The sequence below is a fragment of the Anopheles coustani genome, chromosome 2 (assembly GCF_943734705.1).
Source record: "Anopheles coustani chromosome 2, idAnoCousDA_361_x.2, whole genome shotgun sequence".
NCBI lineage: Eukaryota > Metazoa > Arthropoda > Insecta > Diptera > Culicidae > Anopheles > Anopheles coustani.
Genome location: NC_071289.1, coordinates 76,013,990 through 76,035,462, shown reverse-complemented (window position 1 = coordinate 76,035,462; position 21,473 = coordinate 76,013,990). Strand labels below are relative to the sequence as shown.

The 21,473-nt window shown below is 40.3% G+C and overlaps 1 protein-coding gene across 1 annotated transcript; it reads right to left on the bottom strand.

The window, feature by feature from the left end:
• Positions 1 to 2,762: 2,762 nt before the first annotated feature.
• On the bottom strand, positions 2,763 to 20,407 carry LOC131265035 (uncharacterized). Its single transcript, XM_058267297.1, has 3 exons — positions 20,319 to 20,407; positions 4,525 to 4,761; positions 2,763 to 4,485 (listed from the first exon to the last, which is right to left on the bottom strand). The coding sequence occupies exons 1-3, from the start codon at positions 20,405 to 20,407 to the stop codon at positions 2,763 to 2,765; spliced, it is 2,049 nt and encodes a 682-aa protein (XP_058123280.1).
• Positions 20,408 to 21,473: the final 1,066 nt, after the last annotated feature.

The following is a 21,473-nucleotide window of genomic DNA, read 5'->3' as shown; positions in this document are numbered from 1 at the left end:
AGATAGCCGGCCACCGCGTTGTTCGTCTAAAACGGTGCTGATGGATGCGTTGCATGCGATTGTGCTCAAGATGGTTTGTTTTATTTGTTTTTGTGGATCAAGGTTAACAGAAAGGAAGAGTTTTCTGAGTTTGGACCATTTTTATCTTCCCGCCCAAGCGTTGGAGACTAAAATGTGCCCCACTTGCATTTACTGAAACAAACTGCTGTTAAACGTTGCCAAACGGCATAAAAGTGGCAGTGATGTTCGCTTTAATCTATGCAAAAGATGACTCACATTTGCAAAATCCAAAACCAGTTCCTCTAACGGATCTGGAAGAGATGATCAGAGTGCGTTCTAACTTTCATTCTTTCGTAATTTTGAACTTCCTTCATCTTAAAAAAACTGTCCACCAGCACGAGGTGAAATATTTTTATATCACTTTGCCTCGTATCGGCCAATCCATTTTTGGCCTCCGGGTAGAGGAAGCTCGCAGTCAAAACGATCCACCCGGTTTCGGTGACGGCGTCAACGGTTGGCTGTCGACGATTAATTTATCTTCCCACACTACCTCCACTTCCTTCCATCCGGTCGCAGTTCTCTGCCTCTGCCAGTGGTTTTGGATGCGTGACTCTTGCGAGTGCTGGAAATATCATCAATGAACGCTGATGCTGCTTCGTGGTTGACCGTTCCGTCTTCACTGGGTATTCCAATAAAAAGAAACCAATCGCACCACCATTTCAGATGACCATCACGAAGGTGGAGTGTCTGCACGGTGCTCCATCTTGGCCCCCACAAGGCGATAAGACCATTTCAATGTGGTGTCTCGATAGTGCCTTGAAATTAATGACAATGCACTGAAACTGCAACGGGCGTGCTGCAATGTGAAGGTCCCGACAGAGGGGTTTCACTCGATTGTGGATTTTCAAACCAGTAAGCCAGTGCGTCGTCCTTCACTTCCGGATATCGGTGAAACGAATCGTTGACGAATTGACGTCCGGGACCCATCCCTTTAGCACACACACGCACCCGACAGACGGGAAGAACAAAAGCAGCTCGCGATGCGGCGATAATAATGTTGTACGCATTTTTATGCATAAGCGATTATGAGCGACCTTTTTTTTCCGTTGGCCGGTCGATCGTTTCGAGCCGCACATGGTGCCTTTGCGTGCCGTAAATCAACCCGACCCGACCCGAGTCCGGACGAGCTTGACATTCCTGGGTCAGAGGTGAAGATCCGGTCCTGAAGAGGAGATTCCTCGAACCCGGACTACTTTCAGCAAGGTTAGCATGTTGTCACGTCGACAAAAAGCAACCAAAAGGACTCGGATACGGAAGCAGACCTTCAGAAAGTACGGGAAAAATGAAAGGAGGAAATTGTAGCATAGGTAGCATTATTTGCATAACGTTGCTTTGGAGTATCGGAAATAGAAGAGTATACAGCTTAGTTTTGCACAAGTGGTTTTCTTGTGGTTTTCAATGATTTAGATTTTATTTTGAAGTTAAATACAAACTTTTGTCCATCTTACTTTTGTTTCGCTAGATGCTTGTCAAACCGGAAGCCATCTTGCCCTAAGCCATTTGGGCAAATCTCTAAGGCGTGGATCATTGTCATAAGATTGATATTCATCCGGCAGCAGATGGCTATTGGCTGTAGCAACTTTAATCCATTAGCACGAAGGAGTAATGATACTGCATTGAGATGCAGAGGGCAGGTTGGGGGATGGACTATAGTTGGGTGGGTGATAAATTGAATCTGCCATGATGGTAAACATTTGTCGACAGGTTGGACGCCGAAATGAGGAAACTGAAACAATTGTTTGGGAGTTTTTATAGTGCAGTTGTACAGCCAATGTCGTTCGAATTATTGTTTACTTACACAAAATAATAGAAAAGCGTTTTTAGAAATTTACCAGTGATATTATCAACGTATCAAAGGAGAATATTTTTCACTTTTTTTTATAGCAATGTAGGAAACATTGCAACCATAAAACGGTTTGCTTATTATTAATTTATTGCTTCTATTCTTTCGTACCATTGGTTATTTGATTGAATCTTTCAATCAGATTTTTGTATTACAATTACGGTGTAGAACGTTCGAGAAACTGTTTTTTCAAGTACTTCGATTCAACCAAGTTAAAAACAATTGTATGTAATTATTGCACAATTCCCAGCCTTTCCCATTTTTTTTGTATCTGAATGGAATGTACAAATATACCGTTTTTGAGCAGTACATCCTAAACATCTATTTAAGCGAGATTTTAAAAATACCAAACTCCGAAAACTTAATCATGGTTTTCGCAATGAAAAGTGCAACAGTAAATTGCAGCAAACTTTCAATTTCATTATTTGCAACGGCCATATTCCCTGCATTGTTATCTTGTCTACATTTAGGCGTTAACAGCTAGTGTTCAGTTTGGGAGCAAAAAGAGAACTTCTAAAAGGGAAACAAAAAATAACGATAATTTGAATGAAGGGAAACACGTGAACATGCTTCATCTCCGGGAATTCTTGAACATTATTATACACTGCAATGAGTACATTTTAGTTTCCGTCCCGTGTAGAAGTTATTTTGTTAGTTTCGCTAAACACAATGCGTAGAAGCACATCCTCTGTTCTACGCAAAGTAACACGAAAGTAGTTCTCTGCATTCCTACAAATCTTTGTCATTAGTTTTACTTTACAAACAAACACAGGCTACAAAAATGCATTAGAAACGACGCCTACAGAAATGAAAAAAAATGTTTTGGATATATTCATACAACCGTTCCGTTACTGTACTTTTAAGCACGTTTGATGTTGTTGTGAGTACTCCAAAGTTTAATTGTTGCTTCGTCTCCGGTCCATCGATTGAAGGAAGGCAGTGGCGGTGGGGGATTCCTTCCGAGCGGCACATGATCGAAGTTAATCTGCGTAGGAATTTCAATCGACTTGATCACCTCAACCGTTGAGTCTGGCTGCTCAACAGTGATCTTCGTAAGATTGGGTTCGGTTGAAAATGTGCTCGTCCAGTTGAATGTGGGATGCGTCGGTATTGGATTCCATTGACCCTCGGTTCTTCCTTGGAGGTTCCATTGAGCGGGAGCAGTAAGTTCCTCTTCAGGTTGGGCAGTTGACGTGCTAATATCAGAAATTAGTTGTTTTCCGGTACGTTTCTCTCCAGTATTTAGCTCAACCGACCCGGAAGACGGCTGAAAGCGAGTTTCGTCTGAGTCAAGACCCGAATTGCGCCTCGCTGCGGGGGGTTGCTGTCGGGGAAAGATGTTAAAGTGCACCATCAACCGACCCGGACCAATCAGAGGGCTTGCGTACGCCGGAATCCTAGGCTGAACTCGACCTTCCTTGCGGAAGTAGTTCTCGCCCTCGTAGTCGTCGCCTCCCGCCTGACCGAAGGCATCCCGGTAGAGGTTGTTCTGTGGACGTGATCGATGGTGGTACGGAGATAGTTGAGCAAAGTGTTGCTCGCCGTGGTTTCCACCGGATCCTCCCCACGCTTGCCGATAGGGATGGGGACGCTGTGGGTTCCGGAAGCGTTTCTTGTACCGTTGCTGTTGCTGCTGTTGTTGCTGTGGATGTTGTTGCTGCTGATAGGCAGAGGGACGTCCTCCAATCGAGCCCATCGGTTCCAGATTGAGCATCACCGAGAATGGCATACCTTCTTTGGGCCACCGGCTTGCCCAGGAATCTTCCGTCGATTCCTTCTGTGGCGCAAAACGGAACTGCTCCGTTGCGAGCAGGTTAACTTCACTCGGGTTCTGAGGCTTAAAGTTGTACAACCGGTCCGGCATAAGGTTACTGGCGCTCACCGTCCCGAGCTGCTGGTTGATGAGCTGCGGCGGCTGGACGTGCACCTCCTGTGGACGCTGCGATGCCGCCCCAAACACCGTCGTGATGTCTCCGTTCTTGCGCGGATGTCGATAGATGCCGGTGAACTTGACGCGATGGTTCTGATGCACCGGATGGTTAAACTCCGACGGCTGCGGCGATGGTCGGTAGGGATAGTTGTAGTAGAACTGCTGCTGTTGTTTCCTCTTCGCCAACGTTAGCTGGCGGATGATGTCCTGGATGCTGAAGGGTCCCAAGTCGGCCGCTAGCGAGTCAAGTGAGCGATTCGCACGCGATTGAACATCCGAATCCGGTTGTTCCTGTTGCGGCTGCTGAAACCCGACCGGAAGTGGCCCGTTCGGTGCAATGTGGAATGGCTTGGGGTGGGATGGTGCACCACCATCTCGACGACGTTCAGCTTCGTCCCGAACGCGAAACGGTTCCTCGCTTTCACTCGACCACTTTCTACCCACATTTCCCTCCCTCAAAGAATCCGGAGGCGGTGGCTTGAGGAACCGGGCCGGAAGCAATACCAACTGATCTCTTCCGACCGGTGCTCGGTTTGAAGCCACCCGCTCAAAACCGTCACCGTAGTACCTCAACCGACGCGTTCGCTTCACTGCCGGCTCACGGCTTTCCATCACCACCGCACGACTTTCCGCTCCATTTCCATCCATGCCGCTCGGCGAGGGAAGGAACGCCGTCCCATTTCCCACCGGCATGCCGGAGGAGAACGGTGTCGTCAGGATGGTGTCTTGGCTGCCAGCGCTCGGTTCGATGGCCGTCTCGTTGCTGAAGCTCGACTCGATCACCAGTTGGCGCGACTTGCGTTCCGCCTCGTGCACGATCATGAAGAGCGTGAAGAAAGCCACGAACGCCATCGCCAGGATGCTGTAGAGGGCGATCTTGCGGTGCTGGTAGTTCGGCTTGCGAAGCACATCCTTTGGCGATTCGTATCTGTTGCGGAGGTTGAAAATGCAAACCCAGGAAAGGTCAATCAGCTCGTAATAAACCAGATGCAATATGGAAGGCGCTTGGTGTTCACATAAGAAGAGTGTTGGAAATTTTCAAATATAGCAACGTGCTTTTAGTAGCTTTCAACAAATATATAGTTACGTTACACTCAACCAGTCTAGACAGAAAGCATCACGCTAGACACAACATCCGATAGATGACATTGTTGCAGTCTTCACAACAACGGCACGTAGAAAGCATCACGCTAGACATAACATCCGATAGATGACATTGTTGCAGTCTTCACAACAACGGCTCAAGAGTTCTGGCTGACGCAATATCTTCAAGGCGACAGATCATCAACGATAAAGCATGATCATGCATGTTCCCTGGCTACGGAAGTGCAGCAGACATTCAAGGCGACATTCCACGACGGCCTGGAAGCAAAACAAATCATCAGGAACATCACCCCCTATCGGCATTCTCACGAGCGCTACTATAAAAGCAGGGCAGCAAGTAGGGACCAGTTCAGTTCTATTTCTACTTTTGTAAGAGTTAGATCTCAAACTTGTGCGTTGAGCTTGTAATTTATAAAGAATAAATATTTTTTTTATGAGTTATTAAGCAGCAACCACATAATTGGCGCAGCCGGGTAGGCGTTTGAAGAAGTGATCTAGTAGAAAAACAGTGGAAATCTCTTGGCATATAAACCAAAAGAAAGTGATTCCGCAAAGTGTGCGAAATCTAAAAGTGACTTTGTGTATAACAGAAGTACGAACATCACAAGTGAAATCGTCCCGCAAGGAGTGCGAACATTGCTAGTGAAACTGTGCTTCAAAGTGCACAAACATTTTAGAGAGATCGCCCATAAGCATCCGCAAGCAACACAGACCCTGTAACCAGAGTCGCTGAGGAGTTGAGGATCCCCCGCTACTGGACATGTGGAGTACCACCAACGTTCTTCACGCCCACGCCCAAACACGACTAAGCAACAAAGTGAGTCATTTCATGTTTTTGTAATTCGGAGGGAGTACTACCAGATAGGGCCCACGTTTTATTGAATGTGAAAGTGAACTCATTAATGACGGTAAACTAAAAGTGTTACTTTCATTTCGTGAGGAGTACTACCAGATAGGGCCCACGAACCAAATCGCGAGTAAAGATTATTTTCGTGAACACGTACGCGCACTACGAGATAGACGTGACGCCTAACTGAAGTAATTTTTTCTTGTGTCCTCAAAAAACACTACTAGATAGATTTTTTGGGTAGGGAAATATCATACTACTAGATAGGTGATAGATCCAAATCAAGGGAGTACTACGAGATAGGGCCTTTGAGAAAAAACAAAAACCCCCAAGAAGAGTTTGTCCTGGATGAAGGGTTCCAAAAAGAAGACCGCGTTGAAAAAGGTCAGAGAACTCCTTACACGCACAGACAGCCCAAACTCAGATTCAGATAGTTCGAGTTCACAACAATCAGAAGAGTATTCACACGTACCGCTGAGAACCGAAAATTTAACTCTTGAATCATTGAGCCTACAACACCACGAAATGGATGTTGAAACTCTAAAAAACCAAGTTGCAGCCTTGCAACAGATGGTAGAACATCTACAAATACAACAACAACAAGGACCAATTTTGTCATCAGGAAACCATGTAGGAAATTCTTACGAAGCCTTATGCAAAATCCCTGATCCAATCAAGTCAATTCCAAAATTTGACGGAAACAGAAAACAACTAACATCATGGCTAAACACAGCCGAAGGCACATTACGAATATTCCAAGGAATCGTATCTGAACAACAGATGCGAATTTTCACAACCGCAGTAGTCAATAAAATTGAAGGAAAGGCTAAAGACATACTTTGCTTAGCTGGAAACCCTACAACCTTCGAAGAAGTCAAGCTTATCCTGATTAACGCGTTAGGCGACAGGCAGGAGTTGACATACTATAAGAGCCAGTTGTGGCAAACTAAAATGACGGATGGAATGTCAATCCATAAGTATTATAACAAATGTAAGGAAATCATCCAAAATATAAAAACATTGGCAAAACAAAAAGAGAAATATCTCAATCATTGGGATGCAATAAATGCTTTTATTGAGGAAGACGCCCTAGCAGCATTTTTATCAGGATTGCGAGAACCGTACTTCGGATATGCCCAAGCCGCTTGTCCAGAAGATATGGAAGCTGCATACGCTTTTGTATGTAAATTCCAGTCACGGGAAGTGACCGCGACAAATATGGAAATTAATAGGAAACCTCAGGAGAAAAGATTCCCACCAAAGAAGGAAGACTTCAGGTCTTACAGGGAAGACAACAGACACCATAAGGAAGAATATAGGAAATCGGAGGGTTACAACAAAACCCAAAACACCCAAATAAAAACTAATAATAATAACCTTCCACAACCCATGGAAATAGGATCTGTGCGCAGTAAACTAACCCTGAACAGGAAACAGATCAATAACAATGAAATTTCAGACGACGAACCATGCGAGGACGTCGATCTAAATTTTTGTTGGACGCAGAATCACGAAGAAAAGACGTAAATTATTTTCCATACTTCATCAGCACTAACTACGTTACTAAAAAAACAATAAGGATTCTGATAGATACCGGAGCTAATAAAAACATAATTAAACCTGACATACTTACTAACGTTAAAGATGTACCCGAAGTTAACATAAAAAATATTTCTGGAACCCAGAAAATAAAGCAAAGAGCAGTTGCAAATCTAATAGGAAAAAATGTGCCCGCACAAACCTATTATGTGTTCAAATTCCATAACTTTTTTGATGGAATACTAGGATCAGAATACCTAGCAAAGACTAAAGCTAATGTTAGCTACAAAGATGAAAATATTATGATCGGAACAACTATAATCCCATTTTATAAATACTACCCGAAAACCAAAACGTACTCACATAATATTGAATTGGATTCTAACAAAGATGGTGACTGGTTTGTCCCAACTTATCAAAAACTACAAGATGGATCTTTTATCGAACCCGGATTATATCGGTCGATAAACAAGAAAACCACTGTACGCATAATCACAAACCGTCAAAAACCACCAGTTTTTGAAAACGGAAAACTTTCCTTGAATGTTAACAATTTCGAAACGTTAACTCCAATACCGATCAATGCAAAATACTTAAACAAAGAAGACATTACGAAGCTAATAGCTATGAATCATCTAACAAGCATTGAAAAAGAACAGTTGATTAAAATTTTAATTGATAACCAGCAAGTGTTATTGAAACCAAATGAAAAACTATCGTCCACTACAGTAATCAAACATCAAATTGTTACTAACGACGAACTACCCACGTACTCTAAATCCTACAGGTATCCCCATCACTTCAAAAAGGATGTGGAAGACCAAATCGAGGAAATGTTAGAAACAGGAATAATTAAGCATTCCACAAGTCCATACTCTTCACCAATTTGGGTCGTACCCAAGAAGATGGATGCCTCAGGGAAAAAGAAAATAAGAGTTGTCATCGATTATCGAAAGTTGAACGAAAAAACCATCGATGATAAATTTCCTATTCCACAAATAGAAGATATTCTCGACAGCTTAGGAAAATCGGAATATTTTACTACTCTAGATCTCAAATCAGGATTTCATCAAATAGAAATGGATCCTATTGACAGTCAAAAAACAGCCTTCTCAACAGATAGAGGACATTTCGAATTTACTCGAATGCCTTTTGGATTGAAAAATGCACCAGCAACATTTCAACGTGCAATGAACAGCATTCTTCAAGAATTCATTGGAAGAATTTGCTACGTTTATTTAGATGACATAATCATAATTGGACACAATTTAAGAAAACATTTAGAAAATGTGTCAACAATACTTAAAAGACTTTCTGAATTTAATTTAAAAATTCAGCTAGACAAATGTCAATTTTTGAAAAAGGAAACCGAATTTTTGGGACATGTCATAACACCAGAAGGAATAAAACCGGATCCCTCGAAAATAGAAAAAATAGGAAACTGGAGTTTACCCAAAACGCAAAAGCAAATAAAACAATTTCTCGGATTAACCGGATATTACAGACGTTTTATCAAAGATTACGCCAAACTAACAAAACCTCTTACGAAATATTTAAAAAAGGATCAAACCGTGAATCATAAGGATGAACAATTCATTAAAGCCTTTGACACGCTTAGAAACATTTTGACGTCCGATCAAATATTATCGTATCCTGACTTTAATGTACCATTTATATTGACCACTGACGCTAGCAATTTTGCTTTAGGTGCAGTATTATCTCAAATACAAAATGGAATTGAAAGACCCATAGCTTTCGCTAGTCGTACATTAAACAAAGCCGAAATAAATTACTCAACAACAGAAAAGGAAGCCTTAGCAATTATCTGGGCAGTAAACAAATATTACCCCTATCTTTATGGCCACAAATTCACACTTTTAACTGACCATAAACCACTAACCTTTATTAAAACATCGACAAAGAATTCTAAAATCCTAAGATGGAGGTTGGAACTAGAAAATTTCGATTACGAAATTAAATACAAAGAAGGAAAAACTAACGTAGTGGCAGACGCCCTAAGTCGTAAAGATCCTGAAAATATTAATCAAAATTGTCTTTTTTCAGAGAAGCAAGAAAATCCAAAGGAAAAACAATGCACAATGGATATCAACGTTAACGAAAATCTTTCTATTTCAGATTCTCAAATAAATAATCCCCCGGAATCCCGAATGGATGACCCATTGATATCTGAGAACACTTCTGATGATGATACAGTACACTCTGCAGACACATCAGATAATTATTTTATCCACTTTTCAGAGAGACCAATCAACTATTATCGGAATCAGATAATCTTCAAGTTGGCAAATTTCTCAACTGAACTAAGAGAAACCCCATTCACCAACTATCAAAGAGTCACAATTTGCAACAAAGAATATACGGAAAGCATTATAAAGGATTGCCTACTACGATACCACAACAATAAACAAACAGCAATAATGGCCCCTGAAAGCATAATCCCTATAATTCAAAATGTTTACAAAAATCTTTTTAGTGACCATGGCCATTTCGTTCTTACGCAAAACATTGTGGAAGATGTGACAAATGAGCAAAGACAAGACGCGATCGTTACAAAAGAACATGAGCGTGCTCATCGAGGCATAACCGAAATGGAATCCCAAATAAGAAGAAGTTTTTTCTTTCCAAAAATGGTATCAAAAATTAAAATAGCTTGCAACTCATGTAGGATCTGCAACATACACAAATATGAGAGAAAACCATATAACATTAAACTTTCACCTCGACCAATAACTTCAAAACCTTTTGAACGTGTTCATATGGATATCTTTCAAATTGATAATAACAATTTCTTGTCACTGGTAGATTCATTCTCAAAACATGCACAATTTATTAAAATGGAGACAAAAAATCTTACCGACGTAAAAAATGCATTAGCCCAATACTTTGCATCATTTAATATACCGTCACAAATCGTTACAGATCACGAAACAACCTTTAGATCGGTACAATTGAAAAATTATTTAGCAAACCTAAATGTTGAATTACTCTATGCATCCTCGTCAGAATCTAATGGGCAGGTAGAAAAAACACATTCAACAATAATCGAAATATTCAACACAAATAAACATAAATTCTCAGATACAGATACAGTAACAAAAGTTGCGATAGCAGTTTCCCTGTACAACAATTCTGTTCACTCGTCAACTAAATACGCACCAAATGAAATTGTAGCATGCCTATGCTATACGGCTGAAAATCAACCACCACAGAAGTACCGCGTTTTTGCTGAGCGTGGAAAGTACAATGAACTCTCCATTTCATAATCAAATGTTATAAACTAAGTATCGAAAACAACAAAATCAGGTGACACCGCCTCAAAACAAACAAAACCCATTTCGGTAAAACCTCAACCCAGAAACAACCGCAAAACACCCAAAACTGCAATCTAGGCAAATTGATAGATCGACGCACCCAGCGATACCGCGCAAACAAGTTGCGACACGATCGTGCGCGAGCATTGCACATAAGTAATATGACCCACGGCAAGCCGGTGCATGAAAAACAGGGAACCAACGGGTTCGGGCATTTGAGCCAAGTTAGCATGACCCACTTCGGGCCGGATGTTATGAAACAGGCAGGGAACGATGCGCGCAAAAACGTTTGCGCGATCGACGTCAATAACCTAACCATGATTAAAAACACCAAAATTATCCAACCAGCATTTATAGAATCGATAAACAAAAGTTTGTAAACTAGGTCAGTCTCAAACCCAACACTTATCCAACTACCTGTAAACTAGCCTTAAGAAACAGTATAAATAAATCGATGCCGAATAGAGAAAGAAACGATTCGGTGGACACTGATCGGACGTGGTCGTAATGCCCGTCGCGCATCCAGTAAGTTAAAAACTTCTGAGTTTTCATCTAAGTCCAAGTTGTACACGATGACAAACACTCCGCTTTGATAAGTCCGCTACCGCGAGTGGTTTCACGCAGTATGCGTTGATACAAGGTGACCACGAGTTATGGATACCGTATATCCACCACATGGCGACCGTGATAATAATCAGCAATCTTCGGAGTGAAGTGATTAATAAGTGACTCGAATCATCGTGACCAACAAGAACCTTGATGGTTGAGAGTGCGGAAAAGTGTAATTATACATTCAAAAACGATAACCTTTAAAAATAGACAAAATGGGAGGAAAATCGTCAAAACCGCAGGCTGATGTCTCTGGAACAAAAGACATTACAATTGTGCAAAATCAGGAAGTGCATACAGAAATGCACGAAGGACATGAGCTCAAGCTCAACATTCTTTTGGTTTTGGTGACAGCAATCTTACTGCTGCAGTGTTTGAAATATGCTTACAAACTCGTTGTGAAAAACGCCAAAAAACAAGCATTAAAGGCATTAGAGCTACCACGATAAAAGTGACGATAGTTATCGCAAATTTGAGTTTAACGGACACAGACACAAAGTGCCAATTATACAAAGATAAAAACAATTAAAATAATGGTGCGTGAAAAAGCAGTGTCGACGCACGCAGCAAACAAAACAGAGTGAAATGCTTAACGCCTATCGTTAGAAAATCTTGTTGTGTGTATGAGTGACTATGTTACGCAAAACACAGTTATTGGCGGAAATGAATCGAGTGGTAACCGGAACGGCACTTGTATCAAAGGAAAAGGCGCACACCAAGCGACTACAGCAGTGAAGACGACTCTACCGAAGGAAGGAAGGAAGGAAGGAAGGATGACGATAGCAGCAATATAGGATGATGATGAATATCCCTGCACCCCAGGTCAACGATACACGATGGTGGCGAGAAGCATGAAAGTTAAGTTTATTACATTTTTATCATAAATATATTAGAGTAAGAATAAGAACTAAAGTAAAGAAAGATGCTCTACGGATAAAAGAAAATAATACGACAATGAAACAGAATATGAACGAAAAAATATGAAAATATGAGACATTGGGGATAATATACGTATAAATGAGAATTTCTATAACAAAGTTTACAATTAATCCAACAAATAGTTACAAGATGAACGATGCCAGACAATATTAAACCCGCGGATGGAATTAAAAAATTAGAAAGGATCTTAGATAGGATTAAAGATTGTACGAAAAGGCATAGAAAGGCCACATTAAGAGCAATCGAATTAACTTCAGAAGAAACATTCGAAGGGTTACAACATTATTTCCTTAAGCATGAGAGCAAGTACTCGGACCACGAAGTAACTGCATATATGGTAACAGCAAGAAACTTGCTGACAAAGATTAAAGAGTTAATCAAATTGCATATGTCAAAACCGCAACACGTACAGTTCAGTATACTGGTACGTTGCATTATTAATTTGACAAAATTACACAAAAAGCATAAGAAAATGGCTACGTTCGATTTCAAAACGATTAACGCGGTTGTACCGTCGTTTGATGGCAAGCCAGAAAATGTGAAAATGTTCATCAAGGCGATCAAGATAGCCAAGGATCTGGCCAAGGATAATGAGCCAATATTAGTAAGGGTATTAGAAACAAAGCTGATAGGGAAGGCAGCTCAAGCGATGCCCGAGGACATTATGAAAATTGATGACTTCATCGCCGAAATCAAGAAGAGATTTGAAGAAAAAACGGATCCATTGAAAGTGATCGCTGCTATCAAAGCAATCAGGAAGTCGGACAATAAGGCAATAGGAGAGGAGATTGAACTCCTCACCAACAAGCTGATGGCTTTGTATAGGGAAAATAAAGTCCCTGACGACTTTGCAAATAAGATGGTAGTAGGACTGGCAGTCGATACACTTGTGGAAAAAATTAGTGGCGAGAGAACGAAGACATTGCTAATGGCAACTAAGTTTGCAACTGTCTCAGAAGCAGTGCAAAGAATGCAGGAGCTCGATGCAGCAAGTATGGGCACCTGAACTCGCATTTGTATATATAGATGATAAAATTGTTACTGGATGCGGTGCACAGCATCATATCAGTAACCTAGATAAAGTATTTTGTAGATTTAGAAGAATTCGATTTCGAGATTGAATTTTTAGCAGGTAAAGCCAATGTAGCTGCAGATGCATTGTCCAGAATAGTCACCAATTCAGATGAACTAAAATCATTTATTCCCAAAAATAAGGAGGATAAGATGAATGTGCAGATGAAGAGCACAATCTTAACAGTGACAACGAGAGCAATGTTAAAGAAGAAGGAGATAAACAAATCTGAGAAGAGTGAGGAAAAGAAGAAGAAAAATGAATCGAGGACTGATCATCCTGCGATGTGGGAAACGGATAGACCTTCCGAGGTATCCAAAATACTGAAAATAAAGACAAATGAAAATATAAAAGGAATAGAGCTCATGGTATATAACCATAAAGGAAATAAAGCGCTAGGGTCGATAATAATCCCCTCTAATAATGATGCACCGAAAAATGGAAGTCAAGCACTAGAGCTTGCTCTTCTAAAGTTGTGCCAAGTAGCAAAAGACTACCACAGAGACAAGTTAGCTTTGTCAATGCAAGATATATTGTTCAAGTACTTCTCCCATGAAATGGTAAAGGAAGTAGCCAATAGGACTATTTCTAATTTCAGTATAATTCTGTTCACTCCAACCAGTTGGATCACAGAAAGGGAAAATCAGCTGAGAATAATCCACGATTATCATATGACCCCTTCGGGAGGACATATAGGCCAGTACAGAACGTATCTAAAACTTAGAGAGAAGTATAGATGGAAAAACATGAAGGAAGACATAAAAAATTACGTACGAAATTGTAACGCGTGTATTAGGAATAAAACAATTAAGCATACTAAAGAAGAGACAGTTGTGACGACAACCCCTTCGAAACCATTTAGCGTAATATCCATAGACACAGTTGGACCACTTCCAAAAACAAACAACGAAAATAGATATGCAATTACAATTCAATGTGACCTAACAAAATACGTTGTTATAATCCCCATACAAAACAAAGAAGCAAACACAATAGCCAGAGCATTGGTAGAAAACTTTATTCTCACTTTTGGTAATTTCTTAGAACTAAAATCTGATCAAGGTCTGGAGTACAACAATGAAATTTTAAGCAAAGTAGCAGAAATTCTCAAAATAAAACAAACATTTGCAACCGCATATCATCCACAAACCATAGGAGCGTTAGAAAGAAACCATAGATGCTTAAACGAATATTTAAGGTCATTCTCAAACGAACACCATAATGATTGGGATACCTGGACTAAATTTTACGAATTCGTGTACAATACCACAACCCATACAGATACAAGATATCCACCATTTGAACTAGTTTTCGGGAGAACAGCAAATTTACCACAAGATTTATATAAAGCAAAAACAGAACCAGTTTATAATATCGAGCAATACTACAATGAAATGAAATTCAAATTGCAAAAATCAAACGAAATAGCCAGGGAAAATTTAATCAGAACAAAAGAAAAACGACAGGTAACCTTGAACAAAATCACAAATCCAATAAACTTAAAAATAGGAGATACAGTGTACATTACAAATGAAACCGGAAGAAAACTAGATCCCATGTACATTGGACCATTTTTCATAAAAAGCATACAGGATACCAATTGCCTAATACAAAATTGTCAATCTAACAAGGAGAGTACAGTTCATAAAAACAGAATAATTAAACAACCTAGTGAGTAAGGTCATGATTCTTGACAATTGAGTAAGAACCATAACCTTCCTCAAGAAAAGGGGGGCGTGTAGCATGCCTATGCTATACGGCTGAAAATCAACCACCACAGAAGTACCGCGTTTTTGCTGAGCGTGGAAAGTACAATGAACTCTCCATTTCATAATCAAATGTTATAAACTAAGTATCGAAAACAACAAAATCAGGTGACACCGCCTCAAAACAAACAAAACCCATTTCGGTAAAACCTCAACCCAGAAACAACCGCAAAACACCCAAAACTGCAATCTAGGCAAATTGATAGATCGACGCACCCAGCGATACCGCGCAAACAAGTTGCGACACGATCGTGCGCGAGCATTGCACATAAGTAATATGACCCACGGCAAGCCGGTGCATGAAAAACAGGGAACCAACGGGTTCGGGCATTTGAGCCAAGTTAGCATGACCCACTTCGGGCCGGATGTTATGAAACAGGCAGGGAACGATGCGCGCAAAAACGTTTGCGCGATCGACGTCAATAATCTAACCATGATTAAAAACACCAAAATTATCCAACCAGCATTTATAGAATCGATAAACAAAAGTTTGTAAACTAGGTCAGTCTCAAACCCAACACTTATCCAACTACCTGTAAACTAGCCTTAAGAAACAGTATAAATAAATCGATGCCGAATAGAGAAAGAAACGATTCGGTGGACACTGATCGGACGTGGTCGTAATGCCCGTCGCGCATCCAGTAAGTTAAAAACTTCTGAGTTTTCATCTAAGTCCAAGTTGTACACGATGACAAACACTCCGCTTTGATAAGTCCGCTACCGCGAGTGGTTTCACGCAGTATGCGTTGATACAAGGTGACCACGAGTTATGGATACCGTATATCCACCACAAAATCATTTTTAACCAAACGAACAATTTCCTGAACACAGAAGAACTATTTAAGAAAATAAAAACTAACTTGGAAAAAGCTAGGATTACTCAAATTAAAAGAAACGATAAACGAGAAACCCCTCCAGAACTTAAACAAAATGATGAAGTTTTTGTTTTACCAAACGTTAGGAAAAAACTAGATCCTAGAGCCAAACCATTTAAAGTACACAGCTCAAGGGATAAAACGTTTAAAAATATTAAGAATATTAAGAGACATAAATCAAAAATTAAACGCATTAAAAAGTAACCATTACATTACTCATTACAGATGTACTTAATCACGATGATTATAATCTCATATGTCGCGAATACCCTCGGAGGAACCCTTCAAATACGAAACCTAAATCAGGACCCGATCTTATTACTGGAAAAACAAGATTGCAAAATTCAGACAGGAAACCTGAAAATTGTCCACCCAATTAACCTCACTAATATAGGAGATAATGTTATGAGATTTCAAACAATAGCTAGTAAGATTGATAAAAGCTTGCCTATATCGAACCTCATAGCAGAACGCAGTAGGGAAATAAGGAGCAGGTTAGGACAACTAACACCAAGTAAACGTGTTAAACGTTGGGATGCCATAGGCACCGCATGGAAATGGATTGCAGGATCACCAGATGCCGTAGACCTTGGTATAATCAACAAAACATTGAACGATCTTATAAGCGAAAACAACGCGCAAATCAGCATCAACAACGTAGTTAATTCAAAGATAGCCGAAATGACAGAAACTATCAATGAACTCATTGGAAAACACGCAAACAAAGATAAAATTCTACTACAAGAATTAGATGCGATCACACTACTAGTCTACATGGACGCCACCAATCGAATCCTCGAAGACATAGAAGATACTGTACTTCGAACACGTATCCAATTGACAAATAGTAAATTGTTGTCATTAAACGAGATACTCGCAGTCGAAAAAATTATCAACGATCAAGGAATAAGTACAGATTTTCCCGAGCAAGCATTAAACTTCGCTATACCAAAAATAGCAATGAATGGGAAAACACTTCTCTACATACTACAAGTTCCAAAACTGAAAGCTACATGCAAAATCTTTCAGATTGAACCGCTACCAATCAACGATACAACAATAACAAACATCCCGATGTACGTTGTACAAAGCGAAGAAGAATTATACGAGACTATCAAACCATTCGATAGCATACAATTGGGAGAATACATCAGACCATTTGAAGATAGTTGTCTCAAACCAATGTTAAAGGGAAAAGAAAGCAGCTGTATGGCAGTTACAGATAAAAACACGAAAGTTACCCTCATTGGCAATAACAAGATTTTGATCAGAAACAGCGCCGATTTAGAAGTTAAATCAGATTGCGGACCGGATGACCGAACACTGCAAGGCAACTTCATCCTTAACTTCTATAATTGTACGGTGACAATTAATAACCAAACGTTCGAAGCGGAAGAAATAACGAACAATGCGAAGGAAATACAAGGTGCCTATCCCAATCTCAAACTAAATTGGAACGTCATACACCTACCAAACATAACAATCATGCAGAATGAAACAACGCTGCATCGAAAACAGCTTGAGCACATAGCATTAAAGCAATATTCCCATATGAAAATGACATTTTCATTATTCGGTGGAACTTCGATTGCATTTATACTCTTGATAATTGTAGTAATTGTTTGCCAGAAAAAGAAACAATCCATGAAAATCATAACACCGCAAACTACGAAGATCGAGAAACGACGGAAAAAGGCTAAAGATAACCAGAAGTTCGAGGACGTACTTTAGTCTACCCCCGGAGGAGTTACGTTACACTCAACCAGTCTAGACAGAAAGCATCACGCTAGACACAACATCCGATAGATGACATTGTTGCAGTCTTCACAACAACGGCACGTAGAAAGCATCACGCTAGACATAACATCCGATAGATGACATTGTTGCAGTCTTCACAACAACGGCTCAAGAGTTCTGGCTGACGCAATATCTTCAAGGCGACAGATCATCAACGATAAAGCATGATCATGCATGTTCCCTGGCTACGGAAGTGCAGCAGACATTCAAGGCGACATTCCACGACGGCCTGGAAGCAAAACAAATCATCAGGAACATCACCCCCTATCGGCATTCTCACGAGCGCTACTATAAAAGCAGGGCAGCAAGTAGGGACCAGTTCAGTTCTATTTCTACTTTTGTAAGAGTTAGATCTCAAACTTGTGCGTTGAGCTTGTAATTTATAAAGAATAAATATTTTTTTTTATGAGTTATTAAGCAGCAACCACATAATTATATACCGTATAATTTTGTTTAGCGTTGAAAAAAGATAAACATCAAATGAAACGTTGCCTGGTGAGATCTTTTGTATAATTGATTAACTAATTGACATAACAGAAAAGCTAAAATCAGCGGCTTCCATGATTTCATACACCGAAAACCATTCATTCCTACTATATATTTTTGATTGATTTACTTCACAATATACGATTCAAATATTTTTTGTAAACTTTAAATTTATAATTGTTTTTACATTTATTTTGAGCATAAAAAGGGTTGTTATTCGAGCCTTTTAAAAGTCTATCCAAGAGTTGCATAAAACTTCAATTCTGTGTAGCACTTTTTCAACGTGATGTCCCTTGTTTTACACTGTCACGTTTTATTAAATCACATACAGTCTGACAAGAAAGTATCCGTACAGTCACCAATTTCAACTTCAAGCCTAGTTATCTCAGCGACTACGTGACCTAGGACAATTATTTAAACGACATATCGTAGATAAACTTCTATTCTATCCAATGAGGTCTTAACATTTCGAGAAAGTTACTTGTAGGTCACTTTGTTCTATAGAAACCCAAAAAAAGGCTCAAAATCGATGACAAAAAAGTATCCGTACACCCGACTTTCTTGACCAAAAACACCGGTTTGGTGAAGTTCTAGTAGTCAAAATATCAATCTAGCCATTATTTCGAGTTATTAAGGGTCTAAAAGTATGGTGGCAACAATTTTATATCATCATCCAACGTGAAATGGCCGGTGAAACTAGGCAAACAGCTGCAACCGATAGAGAACTATCTTTTTCATGTGAAGTAAAGGGAACCTAACTTGGGAAGTTGATGAACCCTGTGGCAAATATCATGCTAAGTCTCAGGAACTTACAATTTGTCGAATTAACCAGGGTACAACTAGACTAAACCCTTCAAACAGACATCTTTCTTGCTTACTCAATCGCTATGAGGGGGTGATTGCTCGAAAAGCTATGAAGTCCTCCAAACTTAGAGTTCTCAAACATGAAGAAAGAAGTGTCTAGATCACCAATCATATGATTTGGATTACAACTCTTAAGAAGGTGTTTTGTAAATAACAATAACATTGCATAATTGTACGTTGCAAATTTTTCATTTCTAAGGAAAGAATAAGGAAGACTGAGGATTTGCAAATCGCTGTATTTTGATGCCATTGGCGTGTCGGCACAGTGTTTTATACACTATATACAGACTTCATACAGACAAAATTAAGCAATTGTGGCCAAAAAAACGAACAACAATAGAGACTTGACGTCGAACTCAATCATCAATACGAGCAACGTTGTTCCAACTATAAAACACAGTAGTTGAGAGTATGTGTTATGGTGTTCGGAGGCCATTAATCGAACTGGAAACATTGAACTAATTATAAATCATCTGTGGGACATGGTCTACTTCACCCATGTTATTCCTTGGACAAGCCAACCTTTGGTAAAAGTTTAGATTTTCTACAATGTTCTCTCTGAGTAAAATAACGATCCTAAGAATAGGCCATGTATTGTCCAAGAGTGACCACTTTATGAGATCATACAAGTGTTGACGATACTCGAAAAGTGTCCGGAATCGATCTCTATACAACATTTGTCGAAAGATGCCTAGATTTACCACCAACGGAACATTATCCTGATCTTAGTAGACATCTTTAGAACTATTATGGATTCGGGCCAAATTTCCAGCATCTTTCGAAAAGAAAACTGGTAGAAATTATTTCTTGGCACTTACAGGCTATTATAGAGGCAAGTGGCATTGATTGCACCATATTGGCACATCAGATACCGATGGCACATCATCAATACTCATCATGTACGGATACTTTTTTGTCATCGATTTTGAGCCTTTTTTTGGGTTTCTATAGAACAAAGTGACCTACAAGTAACTTTTTCGAAATGTTAAGACCTCATTGGATAGAATAGAAGTTTATCTACGTGATGTCGTTTAAATAATTGTCCTAGGTCACGTAGTCGCTGAGATAACTAGGCTTGAAGTTGCAATTGATGACTGTACGGATACTTTCTTGATAGACTGTATATATAATCCCAGCATGCATGGAAATGCACATGCATCTTGTTTAAACACATATTTTTAACTGTTTAAAATAAACGAACGTTCCAGCTTTAAATAAACACAAAACCACACGCCACCACACATTCAAAACTCACTTGTACACTGCACCCAGCTGGGACAACCAGTTGTTACTGTACGCCTTCACAAAACCGTGGCTTGTCGTAAGCTTTCTTTCGTTGAACATTGTTTCCGGTACTTGGTCAGCACGCATTGGTCGAACATAAGCCAAAGGGTTGATCCTCAAAGATCACACGAACGTCAACCAACAATTCATCGAACTTGATCAATCCAAACGGTTGATGTCTCACTCTTCATATCGTGTACCAAGGAACGAGCAAAGGGGCACAATCAATTTATGCTGAACACTTGTCGCCCGTGCAGCAACTCCATCACCACCGAACGTGTTCACTGTCACCGCGAAACTGTCTCCAATGGAATAGGTGAGCCTACTCGCAAGCCTACTTGCCAGTCCACACCGAAAAACCAATTGTCCCTTGTAAAAGCTCCCTCATGCACTCGCGCTTGTGTGCGCATGTTTACAGAGAGGGTTGTAATTCGTAGCCGCACGGATATGGCCGCGTGACTTACTTGCCATACAATTTGTCGACGCACCCTTCCAGTAGTTGATTTTTCCACCGAGTGAAAACACTCTTCCCTATCAACGGAATGCGTTTGGATGGCGGGAAATTAAGCAAAGGAAACGTCCCTGTTGATCGGCGATTTGAAGTGCCATCATAGTCGTGTAGTCATAAAGTCTCCTGCTGGCTAGATTCAAGGTGATCCCTATCCCACCGGCACCCAACCGATACGCTGGCTACGCTTTCCAACTTCTGCACCGACAGAAACGGAAATCATGGAAGCATAGACCACCCTTCGGCAGACTCTAAGCGTCTAGCTCTTATCGAGTATTCATAATCAGAGGAGACTGGCAAGTCACACATTTTCCGGTGACACCTCGCGCCTTAGATCTACCGAGAACTCGCAACGAAAGCGATCCAAGAGACCGTGAAGCGGGTAATTACCTCTTCGACACGGTCCCTCGCTGGAGACAAACGACATTCCGGATGGTTTGAGGAATTGCTTACTCGACTTTCAGGTGAGACCAACTCATTCACGCGATGGTACTTCAATGGTTTTCCTTTTTATTTCCGTCAACAACCACCGGGACGTGGAAGTGATTGGAAGTCAAATTTTCCCTCTCGATTCTCGCCGAACCATGAAAGCGTTTGTTTTAGGCCGACGCCTTGGAG